Raw genomic sequence first — 21,457 nt, 5'->3', positions numbered from 1 at the left:
AATTATCCGCACCCACACCGGATATCCATTCCGCCCCTACCCGCCCCGATATATATAATAGATATATAAATATATATATTTTTAATATATAATATATGTAATATATATAAAATAATTAGTAAAATGATTAATAATATTGTATCATATTTAAATTTTTACTTTAATTTATGTTATGAATGTAAATAATGGTTATATAATTTTTAAAATTTTATTTTATTTTTTGGATTTAATAATTATTGGGTCGAGTATGGGCGGGACGGGTACCCGCAGAGACGGGTTAAACATTTTACTACCCGCGGATAGTACGAGTTTTTGTTGAACAAGGCGGGATCGAGTAGAGCAAAAACCCACCCCTACCCGCCCCGTTGCCACCCCTTACTACTATGGATATTGTTTGAATGGAGTTAATTATTGCGAAGCAGTCTTTTCGCAGAGTCAGTAAGTCACAACCTAGTCTATTTCTCGTTGACTCCTCTTGTGCTAACTGCTAAGTGATAATTTTCGCGAACCATGAGAGTGAATTGATTATTCCTCCAAAGTTCAAACCACAGCGTATGCATTGTACAAAAAGCGATAGCAATTTTGAGAAAGCATAAATCAATTTTAAAAACCTCATAGATGCACTCTTTTTCTTGTAAAAGCTTGTTCATTGCACAAAAAACCTCATAGATGCACCCTTTTTTCTTGTAAAAGGCTAAAAGCTATTAACAAAAGCACCTTATCAATTAATTTAACAAATGTAAACATTATCGTATGTTTTTAATTTATAGTTAGTTTTGCATGACCACAACAACAACAAAAATAAGATTTTCCACTAGACGATTAATTTGTATAAAGCAAGATGAACATGGCATAATTAAGCAGTTGGTAGAACCGTGAACAGCCAAATGGTACAAGCCCCACAGCATGGTTTGCTAGCATAAGCCACAATTTTGGAGCATTACCGTCCTTAAATATAGTAAACACTCGATATGTACGAGCCATCTAGGATTGATTTAAACGTTAAAACATTTGAATCAAACATCAGCTCATTTTTCAGGTAAAAGGAAAGATCCAATGGGCAGAAAGCTATAAGAAGCAATGTACAAGTTACCAACATTCAACCATTCATTCATTCTAGATCGATGATGATAAAGGGCAATATGCACCATATTCCCACAGCGCCATGTTGAACCTGAACATTGATAAATAAGAACAGAGAACCTGCATACAGAATCAAGCAGCACTCGCCATGGACTCAATAAGGATCTGGTAGCCTTCCGGTACCGAAGTCTGGGTCTGCACACATTCTGTCAGTGCGGGAACATCGGCGGCCAGGTCCAAAACCCTTGCCAATACAAGAAGGAGATGAAAATCCGAAATTCGCTTCACAAAAGGAAGGTTTTTTGACCGATCAAGATGACTCTTCAGCGCCTTCATTGTCACCAGATTATTTCGGTTCTCAATGGGAAATGTTGATGTAAGAGGACCCTGCATTGTGAACATATGCATTCATAAGTCACAACAATTATATTTTGCAAACTCTAAGATAAAGAAACTTGTAGCTCAGGCTTGCACGGTAATTGATACAGTAAGCAGAATAAGGAATCACATGACAGCAATATGTTTTAGTTAAACATGTAGTTTATACCCCAAGAATGATACTATTGAAAAACCTATCAGAATTTGTGTACCCATTGAAAGTGCTAAGAAAAATGAAGCCATGGTGAATAAAACAAGCTGTAGTTACTAAAAAAATACTATTGAGTCCATTTCACACCAAATTCATGAAACTCAAGCTTCTAACTGCAGTTTTCAGTTCTGCAAACAAATCAGGCACATAGGAATTTCCTTCCCCTCAACATGGCAGGCATAATTTCGGAGGCTTTGGGGACAAATAACTTTGCTTCTTTCACATTCAAAATCCTAGCTTTCTAGCAAGACCACCTTAAAGGATGATAATTGGCAGGAGACTCCTTAATCAAAACTTGTAGCTCATGTGCAATGCCTGTTTGGAAAATTTAACTGGTTTACAGAAGAATGATATACTTTAAAAGACTTCTTAGAGATTTGAAGGATTCAGTAACATTCTTGGGCATTATGGAAGAAAAGGAGCTTGCCACCCATCAATTTGCTCATACTAATCAGTGTGCAAAGTTGAGAATCTGCTCAATTAAATTGTAGAACCCCATGTAAAGGGCAGGCCACCATGTTATACGAGATCCTGGAAGAGGCCGCAGTCAGAGGTGCAATATAGGTTGCCTAACCCCATAATTGCCTCTGTTGATTCTACAGTTTGAACCCGTGACCTTGAGGTCACACACAAACAACTCATCCATTGTTCCAATGCTCCCATCCAAATTATAAAACTCCATATATGGAAGAAAATCACTTTGATTTCAATGTTATTGATTTTACAACCATCCATTGAAACCAAATATTATGAATGATCCCCATCCTCAATGTTCATTGTTCTGTGACTCTCCATAAAAAACCTTGCTCAATACATATTAGCTATGCCACTTCCAAGAACCAAACAATAATCTCAGCATAACACTCTAGAAATCAACGTCTCAATTGTCACATTCGAAGGCAACTGGTGACCCAATCCAGCCCATTAAACTAATCAGATTTTTTCATCATTACATGATGGGCCACCATTGGATCAACAAAGGATGCACTCAAAGAGAGCTAGTCAGCTCAGATGATTAATGGGTAACCTAATTAAATTGTCAGGTCATTACATCAAAACTCCTATAAAGCACCTATATAGCAAGCATAAGAGGCTAAAGCCATTTAGCCTATCATCCGGCTGACCGATCAGACTCCATAAACGTGGCGGTGAAGTACCCTTCACATTTTTTCCTCATGGGTACAAACCAACCAACATGAAAGATTCTCAATCCCCTACCCCCCCCCCCCCCAACAAAAAAACAAAAAACAAAAAAAAAAAACCTGCAAACCCGTCACCACCCCTAATCAAAACAAACTCCTAAGTTCAACCCAAAACAGTACGCTTGCACTAGGATTCCTGATTTTGTGTAAATCATTAGGTAGAAATTGTTTATCTAACATGGCAATTGACAATATATAATCAACTTCACACGGAACAAAAGAAAGAAGATAACAAACACACAACGCAGATACAGAGACATACCTGATGATCAAAGATTTTAACAACCACAAGGAAGAAATCATTGTCAACTTCTTTAGTATCCTTAACACCAACAACCACTTCTTTCTTCATCTTAGACAACTTAGGATCATCGTCGTCCTTGATCTCCGTCTCAAACCACCCTTCCTTAAACAACCTAACACACATGTCGCTCATCTGAAACGCCTCAAAGTGCACATCAGCGCCCATACTATCCTCATTCACCTCCAACTTCACAACCGCAGTGACCCACTCCTTCAACCCACTCTCCGCATGAAACTCTGCAGCCTGAAGAACCTCCCTATTCGATAAAGTATAATCCTTCTTGTCCTGGCTTATCGTCTGCGTGAATATAAACCCTACCTTTCTCATCCCCAATCCCACAGCAATAGCATCCACAAGCTTCTCCTCCTCAGGGTCCCTGAAAATTACCAAATTCTCCTCCGTACCCTGCTGAGGCGGCTCGTAGATGAAGTCTACCTCGACTTTGCCTTCCTCCGAAACGGTGCCGTACATGAACCCGCCGCGCTTAACGGCAAAAGCTAGAGTTTCGTTGACGTAATTCTGGAACGCGTTGGCGCAATCACGATCGAACGAGACGAGCTCGCAGTGCGGTTGCTCCTGGCGCGTGACGCGCATCTGCTTGGCGATTAGGTCATCCATAGTCATCTTGCGGCCAAAGGAGCCGGCGGGGCTGAAGGCGGCGGGAGGGCCGGGGACGCCGCGGCGGTCGCCGGCGTAGGAGAGGAATAGGATTGAGCCGTGGGAGAGGCCGAGGGAGGAGAGAGTAGCGTCGGGGTTAGTCATGTCGGTGAATCGAACGAGATCTTCTAGAGACTTGGAAAGAAGAAGGTTCTGATTGGTAGAGAGCGTTTGATTCTCCACCGGAATTCCAAGTTGTGTTTGAATAATCGATTTAAGTTGAGAAACTGTGGCGTGCGGGTTTTCCACTGCTACTCGCTCGAGGCCGTCGCGGCTTCTGATTCTGAGCATCATTGTGGAAAACGACGACGGAATCTGTGAGGTTTTGTTTGGATTGAAAGAATTTCAAGTTAGGGTTTTGTATTGTTGAGTAATTGGGGTTACGGTTATGGGTATGGGTTGAGTGAAATAGAAGGATTGGGGGTCTGGGGTGGCTTGCTGTAGCGGAAAAGAAAAGAACTACAGTGTCGACGGCGAGAGTGGAGGGGAGTGTTAGGGTGCGGGAGGGTTTATGGGTGATTGGGAATACAGTCAATGCACTCCCGTCGATGTGATTGGGAATGATAATGGACCGCGTTTGTGTCTTTATTTGGTTTATGGAGATCGCTAGATGATTGGATCCTTTTTTGGACGATTGGGCCCGGCCTTCGTTGTTATCTTCAAAAGACTTCAGATAAAAGTGATTAAGAAATAAGAACGGCTTTCTTATAGTCACCAAAAAAAAAAAAAAAAGGAACGGCTTTCTTATCGATATACATTATGGATGAGTTTAATTTAAGAATTTAATTCCTGTCCCAAAAAAATATTAACAATTTAATTATAAATAAATTGATATTGTAATAAAATGAAAATTTTATATTGATAGAATATCAAGTAACTAAATTTTAAAATATGTTTTGTTTAATGATTAAATTTTAATTTAATTACTTGAATCACATGAGAAAATTAAGTTTTGGAAAAAAATTAGGATTATTTTTTAATACATATACTTTTAATTGATTTTTAAAATATAGTATGTTTAATATGAAAAGTGATTTCTCACATAAAGGATTTTGTAAATTCCACACCTGTTACTATTAAGTGTTAGCCTGCTAAGACTAAGATATGCAACTAAATTTAATAAGCACGTGAGTGATATTTATAGTTTATCTATTCAAGGAATTGTCATCATTATATATTATTTTACAACTCATACCAAAAATATTAATATAATGTATTTTGATATCAGTATATATATATAGTGACGGACCCAGAAAATTTATGGTGGGGTAAAAATAATACACATTATTATCAAAATATATATTAATTTAAATTTAAAAATATAAAAGTGCACATTAATTATTTGAATACAAAAAAAACCAAAAATTACATTAGCTGCTAACTTTCTTCGCTTCAAATCTTGAAGGTACTTCTCTTCTTGTTTTCATATTTTGAAAATGTTGAATAATTGTTTCATTATCAACTTGATTGAATGTCTCTCTTTCTATATATGTAACCAAACAATCATTCAACCACTCATCTCCCATTCGATTACGAAGTCGACTCTTTATGATATTCATAGCAGAAAATGTTCTCTCAACTGATGCTGTTGCCACAGATAGAATCAAAGCTAATTTCAACAGAAGAAATACCAATGGATAAACAATATGCTTTTTTGTCTCAACTAACTTTTGAGATAGTCCACTGATTCCATTTATATTTGAGAATTGATCATCAAGACACATATCCAATATAAAATTCTCAAGTTGACTATCAAGTGCCAAAAGTTGAGTAAAAGAGAATTCATGTGGATAAAATTCAGCTAAACGAAGCAACTTCTCCTTATCAAATGCAAAAAATGAGTCACTTGGATTCAAACAAGCTATACAAAGAAGTAGCTCGGTATTTACCTCTGTAAAACGATTGTTAAGCTCTTGAAGTTGTCTATCAATCACTTGATAAAATAATTCAACTTGAAAATGATGCAAGTTTGAGACCTTTTGAATTTTGCGCCTTGACCTTCCTTGTGTTACAAATATATCATTCATATTTGGAGCAAGAATATTGTGACTATCACAAAATAGTAAAACTTCGTTGAGCAAAGAGGACCAATCATCGTCTCTTATACTTTGCAATCGTTGCTTGGACACTTTAACCAATGTCATAGCATTTATAATGTCTTGATCACTTCTTTGTAGAGCTTGAGACAACTCATTAGTAACTCCTAATATACTTTTTATCAAATGTAAATTGAATACAAATTCAAAAGATTGAATATGATTCAATAATTGGCATGCTTGAGCTCTTTGTTCAGGATTATTTCCATCTTCCTCAATAACTTAAAGAACTTCTACCAAACAACAAACAACAACAAAGCCTTGTCCCACTAAGTGGGGTCGGCTACATGAATCAAACGACGCCATTGTGCTCTGTCATGTATCATGTCTACAGAGAGACCGTTTACATGTAGATCTCGTTTGACCACCTCATGGATAGTCTTCTTAGGTCTTCCTCTGCCTTTCGCCCTTTGTCCATCTTCCATCTCATCCACCTTCCTGACTAGATGTTCTATCGGTCTTCTTCTCACATGTCCAAACCACCTGAGACGCGATTCAACCATCTTTTCCACAATGGGTACTACTCCAACTATCTCCCTTATATCTTCATTCCTTATTTTATCCAATCGCGTATGACCACTCATCCATCTCAACATCTTCATCTCTGCCACATTCAGCTTATGTTCGTGCTCTCCTTTAGCCGCCCAACACTCCGTACCATACAGCATAGCCGGTCTTATAGCGGTGCGATAGAATTTACCTTTAAGTTTTAAAGGCACTTTTTTGTCGCATATAAAACCAGATGCACTCTGCCATTTTGACCAACCTACTTGGATCCTATGATTTACATCCTGTTCAATCTCTCCATTATCCTGTATGATGCACCCAAGATACTTAAAACTTTTAACTTTTTCTAGGATGTTTTCTCCAATCGTCACCTCTATATTGGGGTTTTCCCTTCTCAGACTGAACTTACATTCCATATATTCCGTCTTGCTACGGCTTATGCGCAGACCATACACTTCTAAAGCTTCTCTCCATAACTCCAACTTCTTATTTAGGTCTTCCCTTGACTCTCCCATAAGGACGATATCATCGGCAAAAAGCATGCACCATGGCACAGGCTCTTGGATGTGCTCTGTGAGTACTTCCAAGACTAATGTGAAAAGGTATGGGCTTAAGGATGATCCCTGGTGTAATCCTATACCAATAGGAAATTCTTCCGTCACACCACCTTGAGTCTTCACACTAGTTGTGACCCCATCATACATGTCTTTAATTGCCCGAATATATGCGATTCTTACTCTCCTCTTTTCTAAAACCTTCCATAAGACCTCCCTTGGTACCCTATCATACGCTTTTTCCAAATCAATAAACACCATATGTAGGTCCCTTTTACTACTACGATACATCTCCATCATCCTTCTTAATAGGTATATCGCTTCAGTGGTAGATCTTCCTGGCATAAATCCAAATTGATTCTCTGTTACTTGTGTCTCTTTTCTCAACCTCCGTTCTATCACCCTTTCCCATAACTTCATAGTATGACTCATAAGCTTAATCCCTCTATAGTTTCCGCAACTTTGTATATCCCCTTTATTCTTGTAGATAAGGTACCAAGGTGCTCTTTCTCCACTCATCAGGCATCTTCTTTGACCTTAAAATCTCATTAAAAAGCTTGGTTAACCAGTTGATGCCTTTTTCTCCAAGACCTTTCCAAACCTCAATCGGGATATTATCAGGTCCTACTGTCCTGCCATTTTTCATCTGCTTTAAAGCCTCTTTTACCTCGAAGTCTCGAATCCTTCGATAGTAGTCAAAGTTTTGATCTTCTTCCTGTGTGCATAATCGACCAAGGCTCGGAAGAGTCTTCTGTCCCTCATTAAATAACTCGTAGAAGTAACTCTTCCACCTTTCATTAATCTTCTCCTCTTGAGACAACACCTCTCTATCCTTATCCTTTATGCACTTAACCTGATCCAAATCTCTCGTTCTTCTTTCCCGACTCTTTGCGATTCTATATATACCTTTTTCTCCTTCTTTTGTGCCCAAAGACTGGTAGAGACCCTCATATGCTCTTGTTTTTGCTTCACTTACAGCCACGTTTGTCTCTTTCTTAGCCGCCTTATATTTTTCCCAATTATCTGCATTGCGGCATAAAGACCACTCTTTAAAGCATTCCCTTTTTATCTTTATCTTTTCTTGTATACTCGCATTCCACCACCAGGACTCCTTGTCTCTTGGTCCTATTCCTTTAGATTCACCAAAACTTTCTTTTGCTGTTCTTCTGATAACTTCTGCCATCTCCCTCCACATCTCTTTCGCGCTTTCGTTCCCATCCCACTTTGCCTCTTCTCCTACCCGTCTTAGGAAGTTTCTTTGTTTCTCACCTTTCATCCGCCACCACCTCGTCCTTGGGTTCTTCGTACAATGTCTTTTCCTCAACTTTTGCTCAACGTGAAAATTCATAACGAGCACCCTATGTTGTGTTGTCAAACTCTTTCCCGGAATAATTTTACAGTTAATGCAAAATTTCCGGTCAACTCTCCTCAACAAGAAGAAGTCAATTTGAGAGCTTGTCATGCCACTCTTATAGATTATAAGATGTTCGTCTCTCTTTTTAAAACATGTATTTGCGATGAGAAGATCAAAGGTTGAAGAAAAGTCCAAAATAGTTTTACCCTCGGCATTGATCACCCCGAAACCATGGCCTCCGTGAATACTCTCATATCCAGCCACTTCTCTCTCAACATGGCCATTTCAATCTCCTCCTAAGAAAATCTTATCTCCCAAAGGTATGACTTGAACCAAACTCTCTAGATCCTCCCAAAACCTTATCTTGTGTTGTTCGTCCGAACCCACTTGCGGTGCATAGGCGCTAATCACATGGAAAGCACCTCCCTCCACCACAAGTTTGATAGAGATGATCCAATCTCCCACCCTCTTGACATCCACTACGTCCCTCTTTCACTGCTTATCCACAATTATTCCAACCCCATTCCTATTCTTCACCTTTCCTGTATACCAAAGTTCGAAACCAGAAGTATCCAACTCCCTAGCCTTTGCACCAACCCATTTCGTTTCTTGTAGGCACATAATGTTAATCTTCCTCCTTGTCATGGTGTCCACCACCTCCATGGACTTTCCTGTTAGAGTGCCTATGTTCCATGTCCCAAATCTCAACCTTCTGTCGTTTCGACCTTTACCTTTTACTTTGTGAACTAACTTATTTACCCTCGTCCGTTCACGAAAATGCGAGAACCCTTGCTCATTTAACACTACATCCGGGCACCGATGCAGCGGCTCTTGCTTTGACACCGTACTCGAGCCATACGACGCGTTGCTTTCGGGCAACGACCTAGCTTTAACGCAATAATGTCTTTGATTCATGTCATGGGGGTTCGGCTATATTTTTATGTTGGTTGCCGAAGACCTAACACAACCCTCCTCCTTTATCCGGGCTTGGGACTGGTTATGTACCGCAAGTGTAACATAGGCGGAGTTTTCAAGAACTTCTACCACGGAAGAAAAAAATAGAAATCAAGCTAAGTATTGTACCATAATGTGAGCCTCATCGAGTATCACCTGCCCTTTTCAATGTTGTTTCTTGATTTAAGCCACGCCCACTAGAAACATCTCCATTTTGTAATGCAACAATTGTCTTTTGCATTTGACTTTCACGAAGCATGTCTTTACGTTTACAAGAAGCTCCAACAATATTGCACAAACTAGCAAGCAAATTAAAAAGTAGTGCAATTTCGACCTGTTTCTTTGCAACAACCACAAGTGCTAATTGAAGTTGGTGAGCAAAACAATGAACATAAAAAGCACAAGCATTTTCTTTCAAGATCAAACTTTTTAAGCCATTAAATTCTCCCTGCATATTAGTAGCTCCATCGTAACCTTGTCCACGTATTCTTGCTAAACTTAAATTATGCATTGTTAATAAAGATTCCAAAGCTACTTTTAACGACAACGCATTTGTGCTAGAAACATGGACAAGGCCAAGAAATCGCTCCATTACAATCCCTTCTTTGTTCACATACCGCAAACAAACAGCCATTTGCTCTTTAACAGAAATGTCTCGAGCTTCATCAACTAAAACAACAAATAAATCATCTCCAAGATCATCAATAATAACTTTAGTAGTTTCACTTGCAGCAGCTCTAACAATATCTTTTTGAATTTTAGGTGCTACTAGCTTAAGGTTTTCACGAGCATTTTTGAAAACACGATCAATCTCTGTATTATGTTGAGCAAGAAAGTCAAGAAACTCCAAAAAATTACCTTGATTATTTGAATTGTGCGATTCATCATCACCACGAAAGGCCAATCCTTGTCGCAATAAGAACCTAATGCACTCAATTGTTGCTGTTAAGTGAATTCGGTAATCTCTTTTAGCTTGGCCTGAATGCTTTTGAAAAACAACTTCAATATGTTGTTTTTGCTTCATGAGTGCTTCGCATTTTCTTCGAGCTTGATTATGAGCACTATCATGATTTCCAACATGTGTTTGTAATCGCTCCTTCTTTTTCCAATTTGAAAAGCCATCTTTTATAAAAGTATCACCACTCGCACCATCAGGTTTCATAAGATAGCAACAGAGACAAAATACAGCATCTTTTGAAATACTATATTCCAACCAATTGTCAAATTCATCAAACCAATCAGCATTAAATCTACGGAGAGAAGTTCCAAAATATGTTTGTGAAAAATCATGTTCTCTTGGTTGACAAGGACCTTTTTTCAAATAAGCTCGTCTAACTTCATCTCTGACATTTGGATCATAATTTGAAATTTTGGGTTGTTGTCCAGGATCAGCTACCAGACTTTCCACATTGAATTCTAAGAACTTCTTTTTATTAGAAGAGACTAATGGAGTGACTTCAGATTCTAGTGGTAGCTTTCTTTTGAAATATTTCTCCATTACTATTTCTAAAAGTAAAAATATATATTCTAAATAGTAAATTGATCAATTCACTTTAAAAATTTATATGCAATCTAATTACATATAATAGAATAGAACGAAAGATAAACAAATAAATAATAAGGATCACTAAATTGAGAATAAAATAAAATATATAAATTCATGAAAAGAATAAAAAATAGATTAATACCTAAACTATAATTGTTTGAATTAAAATTTGCAATTGAAAATATCAAAAAGAGAAACAATGAAATTGAAAGATACATAGAGTCATAGAGAGCTATATAAAATAAAATAGAGAATTTAAAATTTACATTTTGATGAAGAGAAGATGACCACTAGACAAGGAATAGAAAAAGAAGATTAAAAATATAAAATTAAGAAAAGGATTTAAGAGAATAAATAAGTGACGGCTAGGATTTAAAAACAGAAAAAGATTAAATTTAATTAGATTAACTAATAGTCAAAATCATAAAAAGATAAAATAGACTTAAACTTTTAATAATTGGGCTTAGTTTATTTGTAGTAGGATCATTTAAAATTTAAAGTGGAGATATTTTATATATATATATATATATATATATATTTGGGTTTAAAAATATCAAATGTCACTGGGGCAAGTGCCCCCAATTCATGAAGGTGGGTCCGTGCCTCTGTGTGTGTACATATATATATATATATATATATATATATATATATATATATATATATATATATTAATTTATTATAAAAAATATTTTTTTATATTTATATATAAAAATTAATTTTTAATATATAATTAGATTAATTATTAATATTTTCAATTATTATATATAATTTTTAATCAAACGTAATCCGTAACAAATTAATATTAACATTAATAATAAAAAATTAAACGTAAATTTATAATTCTAATTACCATAAATATAATATTAACATAAATAATTTTGTTAAAATACTCTATAATACACATGTATATTAATTAGTAATAAATTGATATTGATATCAATAATTAATTTCGTACTACTAAAAATTATATATATTATTTTTTTATAGTTCATAAATCTAAATTTGAGAGTCAAAATTTTTTGTCAGATTTGGGCGGCTCAAAACAAGGGCAATCCCTCCACCAAACTTTCAGGATCTAAGAGGCGCAAGTTCATTATCTCACTGGCCAAAAAAAAAAGAGACAACTAAAAAAGTCACAACAAAGAGACAGACAAAGAGAGCATTGAAGCGGGAGGCTACTGATAAGACTGCGGTGGCAAAGCATCAGTAGTATCTGGTGAGGTTGGACAGAAAATGATACAATACCTGTGTTGAAGTCAAATCAAATCAAGGTAGGTCTGAACACTCCCTTTTTATTAAGAAAAAATATTTTTTATTTAATTTTTTTTCAATCTTGTATAATGTTTACTCATTGGACTAATGTGCCATAAATCCATAATAATTATTATTATATTATTATTATATAATGGATAGTATTTTGGTGTTAAAAATATTGACGTGGCGTATTCTGGTACCAACATGCATACCTCTCTCTTCTCAACTTATTTTAAGAAAGTATCCTCTTTATAATTAGAATAAACTACCATTTCTACCCACGAAAGTTAAAAATGTTGACATATCTACCCATTAAAAAAAAAGAAATTACCATTTGTACCCATAAAACATAAACTTTTACTAACAAAACTATCCAAATCCAAACAAATTATTTGAAATTCTCAAATTACCCTCTCCTCTTACTCCACACCACCACTTTTCTAATCCCAAACCCTACCACCATCGAAAATCTTCCTCACCACCACCCTAAACCCTAACTACCACCATCACTCAAGTACAAACATAGGACAAGTATAAACTTCAACCATGTCTTGTTGTAACTCCATTGAAGGAGTAGCAGATGTGACGGTCATAGGATACAGGTCCCAATCCGTTTCTACATTTGGGAACAAACCCAATAACTTTGAATATGCATCACACTTCTCCGCCACCCCTACCAACAAACCTTCGCTCGACAGTGATAGTGACGGACTCCTACTCTCCTTCCTCGTCACGGTTCTTCCTCCATTGCTGAACAGCATCGACGACGATGGTTGCAATGACACCCACCGGCGCCGTCGCCTTCTCTGATCTTTTGCGCACTCTCTTCCTTCTAAACCAGCGACAACAACAGCGATGGACTCAATTAATGGTGGCGACAAACGCGACGGAGCCAGCAGCAGCAAGGCGCGACGACAGCGACAGTTTCCCTTCTTCGGTTCTGGCTCGCATCTCCTTTTCGGGCCCCCTCAACAATAGCGAGATGATGCGATAGTGGCGGCGAGTTCCCACGTTGCCAGTGTAGTCCCCCTCCTCCTCCTCTTATCTTCTTCTGCGGCGACAGAAGCGACGGAGCTGGCAGTAGCTAGGCGCGACGGTGGCGACAGCTCTCCCTTCCTCAGTTCTAGCTCGCATATCCTCTTCAGGCTCCCTCAATAACAGTGACAATGATGCGATAGCGGCGACAAGTCCCCACATTGCCAGTGCGGTCTCCCTCCCCCTCCTCTTCTTTTCTTCTTCCTCAGGTGGAGGTGTGTGTGTAATGTCTTCGTGTATGAGTTTTAGAGGGACAAAGGAGGTGATTGGGTGAATAAGGTTAGGGTTAGAAACTCTTTCATTTAGGGTGGCTGGGTGAAGGGGTGGTGGTAGGATTTGAGATTAGAAAAGTGGTTGTAAAGATAAAGGTAATTTAGGGATTTTAAGTAATTTTTTAGTGTTTGGATAATTTTGTTGTGCGAAATTCATATTTCATGGGTACAAATGGTATTTTTTTTCTATGGGTAGATATGTCACCATTTTTAACTTTCGCAGGTAGAAATAATAGTTTACTCTTATAATTATATATGAAAATGAGCATTTAATACATAATTAGACTAATTTTCAATTATTAATATTTTCGATCATTATAATATAATTTTTAATCAAATATAATCGGTGACAAATTGATATTGACATTAATAATTAAAAAAATTAGATTTATGATTCAAATTAACATAAATATAACACTCATATAAATAGCTTTAGTAAAATGCTATATAATACACATGTGTATTAATTAGTAACAATTTGATATTGATATCAATAATCAATTTTGTGTTATTAAAGGCGATATATAGTGTTTATTTTGTGGTTCATGAGCCTAACTTTGAAAGTCAAAATATGTTGTTAGATCTGGTCGACTCAAAGCAAAGTTAGTACTCAATCTCTCGATCAAACTTTAAGGATCTAGAAGGTGCAAGCTCATATCTCGCCAGAAGAAAGAGGCAACTGAAAAAATCGAGGGAGACAGACAAAGAGAACATTGAAGCGAGAAGCTGCTGATAAGGCTACGGCAACAAGACATCAGCAACATCAAGTGAGGTTGGACAGGAAGTAATATAAATATGTAATACCTGTGCTAAAATCAAATCAAATCAAATCAGGCCTTGAACACTCTTCTTTCCCTAAGAATTTTTTTTCAATCTTGTACAATATTTAATGTACTATAATCATTATATTATTCTACAACAGATAGTATTCTTGTGCAAAAATTATTGACGTGGCATATTCTGATGCCAATATGCATACCTCTCTCTTCTCAACTTATATTTAAAAAGTATTTTCTTTATAATTATATATAAAAATCAGTATTTAATTAAATATTTTTATTTTTAATTTAGAATAGATTAATCCTACGCTATATATATATATATATATATATATATATATATGTTCCTTTAATGTATTATGTGATTGTAAACTTTTATATTTAAGACTTATATTTTTTTTATAATTGTCATGGCTATTATGTTATGTTCTAATCTTAAGTTTAAAATAATATTAAATATAATATTTTCATCAATTTTTACTTACATTCTTTTATCTTTTTATTTTATTTTAATTTTTTTATAGGTATGATCTTATTAATAATTTTAAGGCAAACATCTGAGTATAAAGTTTGAAAAATTAATATTAGAATAATTCAATATCGAATTTCAAACAATTTGAAACACGTACACAAAAAGCTACAATCAAAATAGTTCTATTTGATGATGAGGTAATATAGAATTGTATATTATTTTTTATTGTGATATTATTTTACAAGAGTTTTCGTATACAATTCACAATAAAAAGTCTAAAAATATTCCTATTTATAAAAATAATATCTGAAGAAAGTGTTTATATTATGACCAATTTTATTATTGGTTAAAATAATATTAGGTTCAAGCCAGCTAGACATGAATATAAGATTTACTTTTGAAAGGATATCATTTTGTATTTGGTTGAAAACTTTTTCATTTTGTTAAATTTATTTTGCTTTGAACCGTAAGAATAAATACTCCAAAAAAAAGAGAAGATTTGCATCTAATAGGTAAAAGTTGTATACTTTATATTAAAATTGTTGGTATTAATTTATTTTGATAATTTTTTAAGTTAATAACACTTTATATTTTTAAAATTTCATATTAATAAGTCTTTAAACTAAAAAAAAAATTAGAAGTCTGTAATAAATTTATAAGTTATGTTTCTTTTATTATGCTAGAATTTGATGAGATCAGATAAATTATGATAGTTTTGTTAATTTTATTTTTTTTTAATTTCTAGAAGTATTATATTTTTAACTATTTTGTCTTCACGTGATATACGAGTGGACTTAAATTGAAATGCACGTTAAAAAAAAATTGTAGACTTAAATTGAGATGCACATTGAAAATTTTTTTTACAGCAGTTTATTAAGTACATGTAAAATCACTAAAATGAACAATATATCATTATATTGTAATTTGAAAAGTTTAGGAGATTTTACCATAAATATCTTTTTTTTTTATAATTTTTAGTCATATATACATAACTATAAATTCTAAATAATATATTATTTTATAATTTTTGTTGGTGTTCCTATGATGTTACTTAAGAAAATGGACTAGTCAAATGGCCTATGGTACACGACTACATGTTAGGAGATTTGAAAATTATTTAGTTAAATATAAAATACTAATAAGGACTAAAATAGGAGAAATTGCATTAATCCCAAAAATTAATATGGTTCTAACTAATGACTGCATTCCAATCAAGTAATAATGACAATTAACAAGACTCAAGAATAGACATTGAAAATATGAGTTTGTACTTACTGAAATTAATTTTTATGTACGGACACTTATATGTGACACTTTTAAGAGTTAAAAACAAGTAAGGGATAAATGTTTTAATTCAAAATCATGAGAGAATCTCTGAGAATTACATGATTAAGGTTGTGTATAGAGAAGTTTCCATAAATTGAGGTGATTAGGTATTATTTAATCTATTGGTATTTTTTTGGTGTTAATTGTTTTTTTTTTGTAGTTGAATAGAAAATGTTATACATATAATATGAGTAAATAGTCAAATTGGTCCTGAAAGATAGCCCGATCTTCAAATGAGTCCCCGTAAGAAAAAAATAATAAAATTTGTCCCCGAAAAATTTAAAATTGGTAACGTTAGTCCTTCCGTCAGTTGGATGATGACGTGTCACGTTAAGTGCCATGTGGCATATGATGACGTGGAGGGCTAATGCCACGTGTCACAAGATGATTGGTTGACATGTCAGATCGGTGACACCTGGCATGCCACGTGTCAGGTCAGTGACACGTGGCATGCCACGTGGCACTTGACATGTAAAAAAGTTATTTATAATCAAAATAGTCCTTGAAAGTTCAGACGTAAGTCATTTTCATCCCTAAAAATTTTAAAAATTAATCAAATTAGTCCTTATATAATTTTTTTATTTTTTCTTGATAATATTAAATTTAAAATATTTTTTGATACTACTAATTTTAATAGAAATGTAATTGACAATAAAAAATTAGTAATTGTATCTTTTCTTCTTAAAAATTTGTTCAATAAAATTATCTCTCTCCTCTAATTCTTGTCAAAGTGAAAGCACCTGGGATTATTGAACGTAAATCTATGCACGAGCCTATGCAAACAGGGTTAAAAGCGGTAGATAGCCTGGTTCCTATAGGCCGTGGTCAACGAGAAGTTTTGACAATTTCCCCAGCTTTGTAAGATTTGCTAGTTGAAAGAGGTGGGGCGTACGTAAGAGAGGAACCTAGATAGAACGCGGAGCGTCGGCCGCCGATACAGTTACCATGCTTACCAGCTCTTACCGTTGCTTTGGCTCCAGACTTCGGTCTTGGAAAGACCTTGCTTAGCTTGGGCTTTAGCGACATCAAAGGAACGAAGGTTAGAGGCGACATATATATATTCCAACAAAATGTAATAATGTAAGAAAAATGTTTTATAATAGAAAAGAATAAGAGATTTTGACAAGAATTAGAGGAGAGAGATAATTTTATTGAACAAATTTTTAAGAAGAAAAGATACAATTACTAATTTTTTTATTGTCAATTACATTTCTATTAAAATTAGTAGTATCAAAAAATATTTTAAATTTAATATTATCAAGAAAAAATAAAAAAAATTATATAAGGACTAATTTGATTAATTTTTAAAATTTTAGGGATGAAAATGACTTACGTCTGAACTTTCAAGGACTATTTTGATTATAAATAATTTTTTTACATGTCAAGTGCCACGTGGCATGCCACATGTCACTGACCTGACACGTGGCATGCCAGGTGTCACCGATCTGACATGAACCAATCATCTTGTGACACGTGGCATTAGCCCTCCACGTCATCATATGCCACATGGCACTTAACGTGACACGTCATCATCTAACTGACGGAAGGACTAATGTTACCAATTTTAAATTTTTCGAGGACAAATTTTATTATCTTTTTCTTACGGGAACTCGTTTGAAGATTGGGCTATCTTTCGGGGACCAATTTGACTATTTACTCCATATAATATTTAAATTTTATTTGATATAAAAATAAAGATACAACTTATAAATGTGCAATAGTTAATATTGGAGACAAAAAAATATGTATGCATATTTTTTTTTATAGAAATTAAGGCATTAATTTATTGTTTATTATGATTTTTCATTTAATAATATAGTTATTTTGTGAATTTTTTTGTTATGTATTATTGTTTAGTATTTACATAAATAAAAAGAAATAAATTGAACTTAATTTAAAATTAAATATATTAAAAAATATTTTTTTTGTTAAAAATAGGATTAATTACAACATTGGTTTCTAAAGTATAAAGTAAATTTTTTTTGTTTTTAATCTTTATTTGTATACAAAATTATTTGTAAAATATAATCTGGTTTTAAAATTGTTTTTTTTTATCAAAATTTTAAATTTTATTATTAAATTATTTTTAATTAAAAAATTATAAAATAAATAAAAAAACAAAGAAAAAGGACGAGAAGGAGAAAGAACGGGGAAGGAAAGAAGAAGAAAGGGAAGAAAAAGAAGGGGAAAGGAAAGGGAAGAAGAAAGGGGAAGGGAAGCTCGGCGCTGGCTCTCTCCCGATCGCCGCTCTTCGCCTCTTACCGCCCGCCGCTGTTCCTCCCCACTCGCCGCTCTCCTCGTCGCTGCTCCCCGCGTCCTCGCCGCTTCTTCACGCCACTCGCCACTGTCGTTTTGCAGTTTTGCCTCTGCTCTTCGTCACTCGTCGCTCGCCACTCGTCTCTGCTTCTCCTCACTTCTGAATTAGGGTTCCAATTCTATTTTATTTTTAATTTTTGTTGATTCTTTGATGTTTGAAATGTAATTTATTGATTCTTTGGTACTGATTTCTACTTCTTGTTGATACTGTGAACTGCAAATTTTTTTCATTTCTGCTTGTTGATTTGTGAATTTTGTTGCTCTTTGAAATGCAAATTTTGTTGTTCTGTTTTGAAATGCAAATTTTGTTGTTTATTTCTGCTTGTTGATTTAAAACTTCCATTGTTGTTCGCTGTTTCCTTGTTTGCGGGTTCTGTTTTGAAACTTCCATTGTTGGAGAGCAGTTCCAATGGAGGTGACCACTGAACTGGTTGCTAGAGATGTTGAGGTTGAGGTTGGAATTTGTTGAGAGCTGGGTTTGGGAATTGAAATCCTTCTTTGAGAGAAACAAGTTGATGGAAATCACTGAGCAGGGATGAAGAGGATGAAGAAGATGAAGAAGCAGAGCAAGAGAGGAGATGAGAAAATTGTGATAGGTGGGGTGAGGGTATAATTGTCTTTCGGATAATTTTAAAACCAAGTTGAACTGGAGGCACGATTTTGGTTTATAAAATTCTTAGGAAAAAATAATGAAGACAGGGTTAAAAAAATAGTAATAACTTCGACAATGAGACACATGGATATGACTGGATATATAAACTATAAAGCGAAGCAACTTAGAATTGAAAAATAATGGAATTTATTATTATTTTTTTTTTTGTGTGTAAACATACAGAGTTACACACATTACATGTTACAATGTTACATTATCAAACTCCAGAAACCATGCACATTTCAAAAGAAAGCAAAAAAGGAAGCCAAATTCCAAGAGAACAATTTCACAACACAGGCAACATTAATCAAATAATGAAATGAAATCAAAACCAAAGAAACAAATTTAGTTTTTTTTTTAAATGATTAATTAATTGGAGTTGACAACAGAACACTTATGCCTAATTTCCCCAGCAGAGCCAGTGAGGACTTCAATGGCTCCCATTCTCTGCATTGATTGGCCAAACTCCGTGTAGAACTTGTTTTGGTTACGCAATTCATTGACAATGTTCCTTGATGTCTTTGTTGTTAGAAGCGCAGCATCTGATTGGAACAGACCCTTGTTCTGTACAAGGATGTTATAATAGTCATTGTCAAATTTGGTAGAGCCATTAGGATCCAACTCCACCGTTGTGGTTGTGTCACTTAGTCCCTGGCATTTTGTCTTCAAGAAGTCAGCATACGTGGGGTTTAGTGAAGGATCTTGATCACCTTTTCCAGTGAAATTGAAAAGCCTATTGGTGAAGAGATTGCAATGCCCTACTCCAATTGTGTGTGCACCTACATATATACATATAGCCAATGCAGTTAGCCTTTGGAACAAATTTGGATACTATTTTCTATCGAGAATCAATCTTAATAATAAATTTGACGAAAATAAATTATATTTATAAATATTATCGTATAGATCAATAATACCGTATTTCCGTATACATATACATAGAACAATGTTATATAACCAAAAATATTTTTGTTACACTTATATTTACAGAGATTTTATATACAAGAAACATACAATTTATATTTATATTTATCAAAATTTTAGTAAAAGGTTTCCACTTATCTATTTTACAGTTTGCACGTATAAATTAGTAAAAGGTTCGATTAAGAAACTGACTAGAAGTGAAACCAATTTTACTCAATTAGTTGAAAATAAGTCTATTATAAAAAAAATAAATTTTTATTATTTTAAGTTTTAAATTTTAAAATTCAAAATAAAAAAATTAGTTTAGTTGACTTATATTGTAGATGATTCTCTAAATTTTTTTTTTAGTAAAATTTATTTGTTAAGATAATTTAATATTTATGTTGGTCAAATAATGACAAAAAATATTAAAAATAGTTGCCTTCCAATAATTTCTCATACAATTATAATACCAAATGTCATATATTAATTACTATGGAACAAAACTGAACCTGATAATACAACGAGGTCATGCACGGTGAGTTTTTTACTTTCGAAGCTTTGTTTGAGCTGGGTGAAGTTGAAGAAAGGTGGTGGAAGATTGGCCAAGGCTTCACTTGCTATGGACACTCTCCCATCTCTTCTACCAGTAAGCACTTCCCACAGAGGCACATTATTAAACTGCAAATTTTATTGAATATTTATATATTAATTACTACATACTAAGACTATATATATATATGTGAATTAGTTGGATTTAATTTACTCGGACAGAAAAAGCGTCTCTAGTTGCCAATGCCAGAATGTCAGCACAAGATACAATTCCGGAACACTTTGCTTCAATTGCTGCTTTTATATCATCAATGACATCATAGCCAGCCAATGATAAATTAGGAATAGAATCCTTCTCCGCTTTGTTTGTGGCAGTTGAGTCTAACAAAACCGATCCGTCACAACCCTGAAACAATAGTTTTGAATGTGACAATTATAGTAACAGTATGTCTAAATTAAATTTTTTAAAATTCAAGATCAATGTTAGTATAAAATGGAAATAAGATGTTTAATTACCCTGACGAAACAGTCATGAAAATGCATCCTAATCAATTTGGCTGGCAATTCAGGCCTTGCAGCAACGTGTTGTTGGATTTTGGTCTTAACAATAGCTTCAGCTTGAGGACAGGAATTTCTATAGAAATTTTTCCTAAGGTTGCCTGCGTGGCAAGCCCCAAGGAAACAAGACAGTAACACACAAGCTACGAGGAAAGACGTTGTCTTCATGATTATGCTCTTGATTATTTCACCTTAGCTTCTATGTGCAATATAGTACTATATTATTTGTAACTGAAGAATGGAATGTTGAACTACAATGTAGTTGCTCCTTTTTATAGGCATCTCATGTCAACTTTGAAATGCAATACCAGATCAGCATTATTCTATATACTATATCTTAATCTGTAGTTTAAATCGTTGCATGCATGTATTGTGGCTAGTTGCGTTAGGATAATAAGTACCTAATCACCGTACCTACCATTGAATAATGAAAATGATATTAAAATAAAGAGGAAAGTATATTTTTTTTACCATGTTATTTGTGACTTTTTA

At 34.5% G+C, this 21,457-nt stretch overlaps 3 protein-coding genes and 1 pseudogene across 3 annotated transcripts; all 4 read right to left on the bottom strand.

The window, feature by feature from the left end:
* Positions 1–807: 807 nt before the first annotated feature.
* On the bottom strand, positions 808–4,517 carry LOC112695882 (NPL4-like protein 2). Its single transcript, XM_025748408.3, has 2 exons — positions 3,137–4,517; positions 808–1,470 (listed from the first exon to the last, which is right to left on the bottom strand). The coding sequence occupies exons 1-2, from the start codon at positions 4,127–4,129 to the stop codon at positions 1,216–1,218; spliced, it is 1,248 nt and encodes a 415-aa protein (XP_025604193.1). The 5' UTR covers positions 4,130–4,517; the 3' UTR covers positions 808–1,215.
* A 688-nt stretch (positions 4,518–5,205) lies between these two features.
* Positions 5,206–9,446, bottom strand: LOC140173590 (uncharacterized; annotated as a pseudogene).
* LOC112805290 (uncharacterized) lies at positions 9,443–10,798 on the bottom strand. The gene has a single exon (XM_025847689.1). It carries the CDS (start codon positions 10,796–10,798, stop codon positions 9,443–9,445), a length of 1,356 nt encoding a protein of 451 aa, XP_025703474.1.
* An 8,285-nt stretch (positions 10,799–19,083) lies between these two features.
* On the bottom strand, positions 19,084–21,195 carry LOC112695881 (peroxidase 3). The gene is made up of 4 exons (XM_025748407.3): positions 20,924–21,195; positions 20,622–20,813; positions 20,368–20,536; positions 19,084–19,731 (listed from the first exon to the last, which is right to left on the bottom strand). Exons 1-4 carry the CDS (start codon positions 21,131–21,133, stop codon positions 19,322–19,324), a joined length of 981 nt encoding a protein of 326 aa, XP_025604192.1. The 5' UTR covers positions 21,134–21,195; the 3' UTR covers positions 19,084–19,321.
* Positions 21,196–21,457: the final 262 nt, after the last annotated feature.

The sequence above is a fragment of the Arachis hypogaea genome, chromosome 6 (genome assembly GCF_003086295.3).
Source record: "Arachis hypogaea cultivar Tifrunner chromosome 6, arahy.Tifrunner.gnm2.J5K5, whole genome shotgun sequence".
Classification (NCBI taxonomy): Eukaryota; Viridiplantae; Streptophyta; class Magnoliopsida; order Fabales; family Fabaceae; genus Arachis; species Arachis hypogaea.
This window is presented reverse-complemented; position numbering and strand designations above follow the sequence as displayed.

Excerpts from the sequence above, each read along its gene's own strand:
- LOC112695882 (XM_025748408.3), bottom strand. The coding sequence starts at position 4,129 with ATGATGCTCAGAATCAGAAGCCGCGACGGCCTCGAGCGAGTAGCAGTG. Across the intron at positions 1,471-3,136 it reads TTAAAATCTTTGATCATCAG|GGTCCTCTTACATCAACATT; the intron begins GTATGTCTCTGT and ends TTCACAATGCAG.
- LOC112805290 (XM_025847689.1), bottom strand. The coding sequence starts at position 10,798 with ATGGAGAAATATTTCAAAAGAAAGCTACCACTAGAATCTGAAGTCACT.
- LOC112695881 (XM_025748407.3), bottom strand. The coding sequence starts at position 21,133 with ATGAAGACAACGTCTTTCCTCGTAGCTTGTGTGTTACTGTCTTGTTTC. Across the intron at positions 20,814-20,923 it reads TTCATGACTGTTTCGTCAGG|GGTTGTGACGGATCGGTTTT; the intron begins GTAATTAAACAT and ends CTATTGTTTCAG. Across the intron at positions 19,732-20,367 it reads TGACCTCGTTGTATTATCAG|GTGCACACACAATTGGAGTA; the intron begins GTTCAGTTTTGT and ends GTATATATGTAG.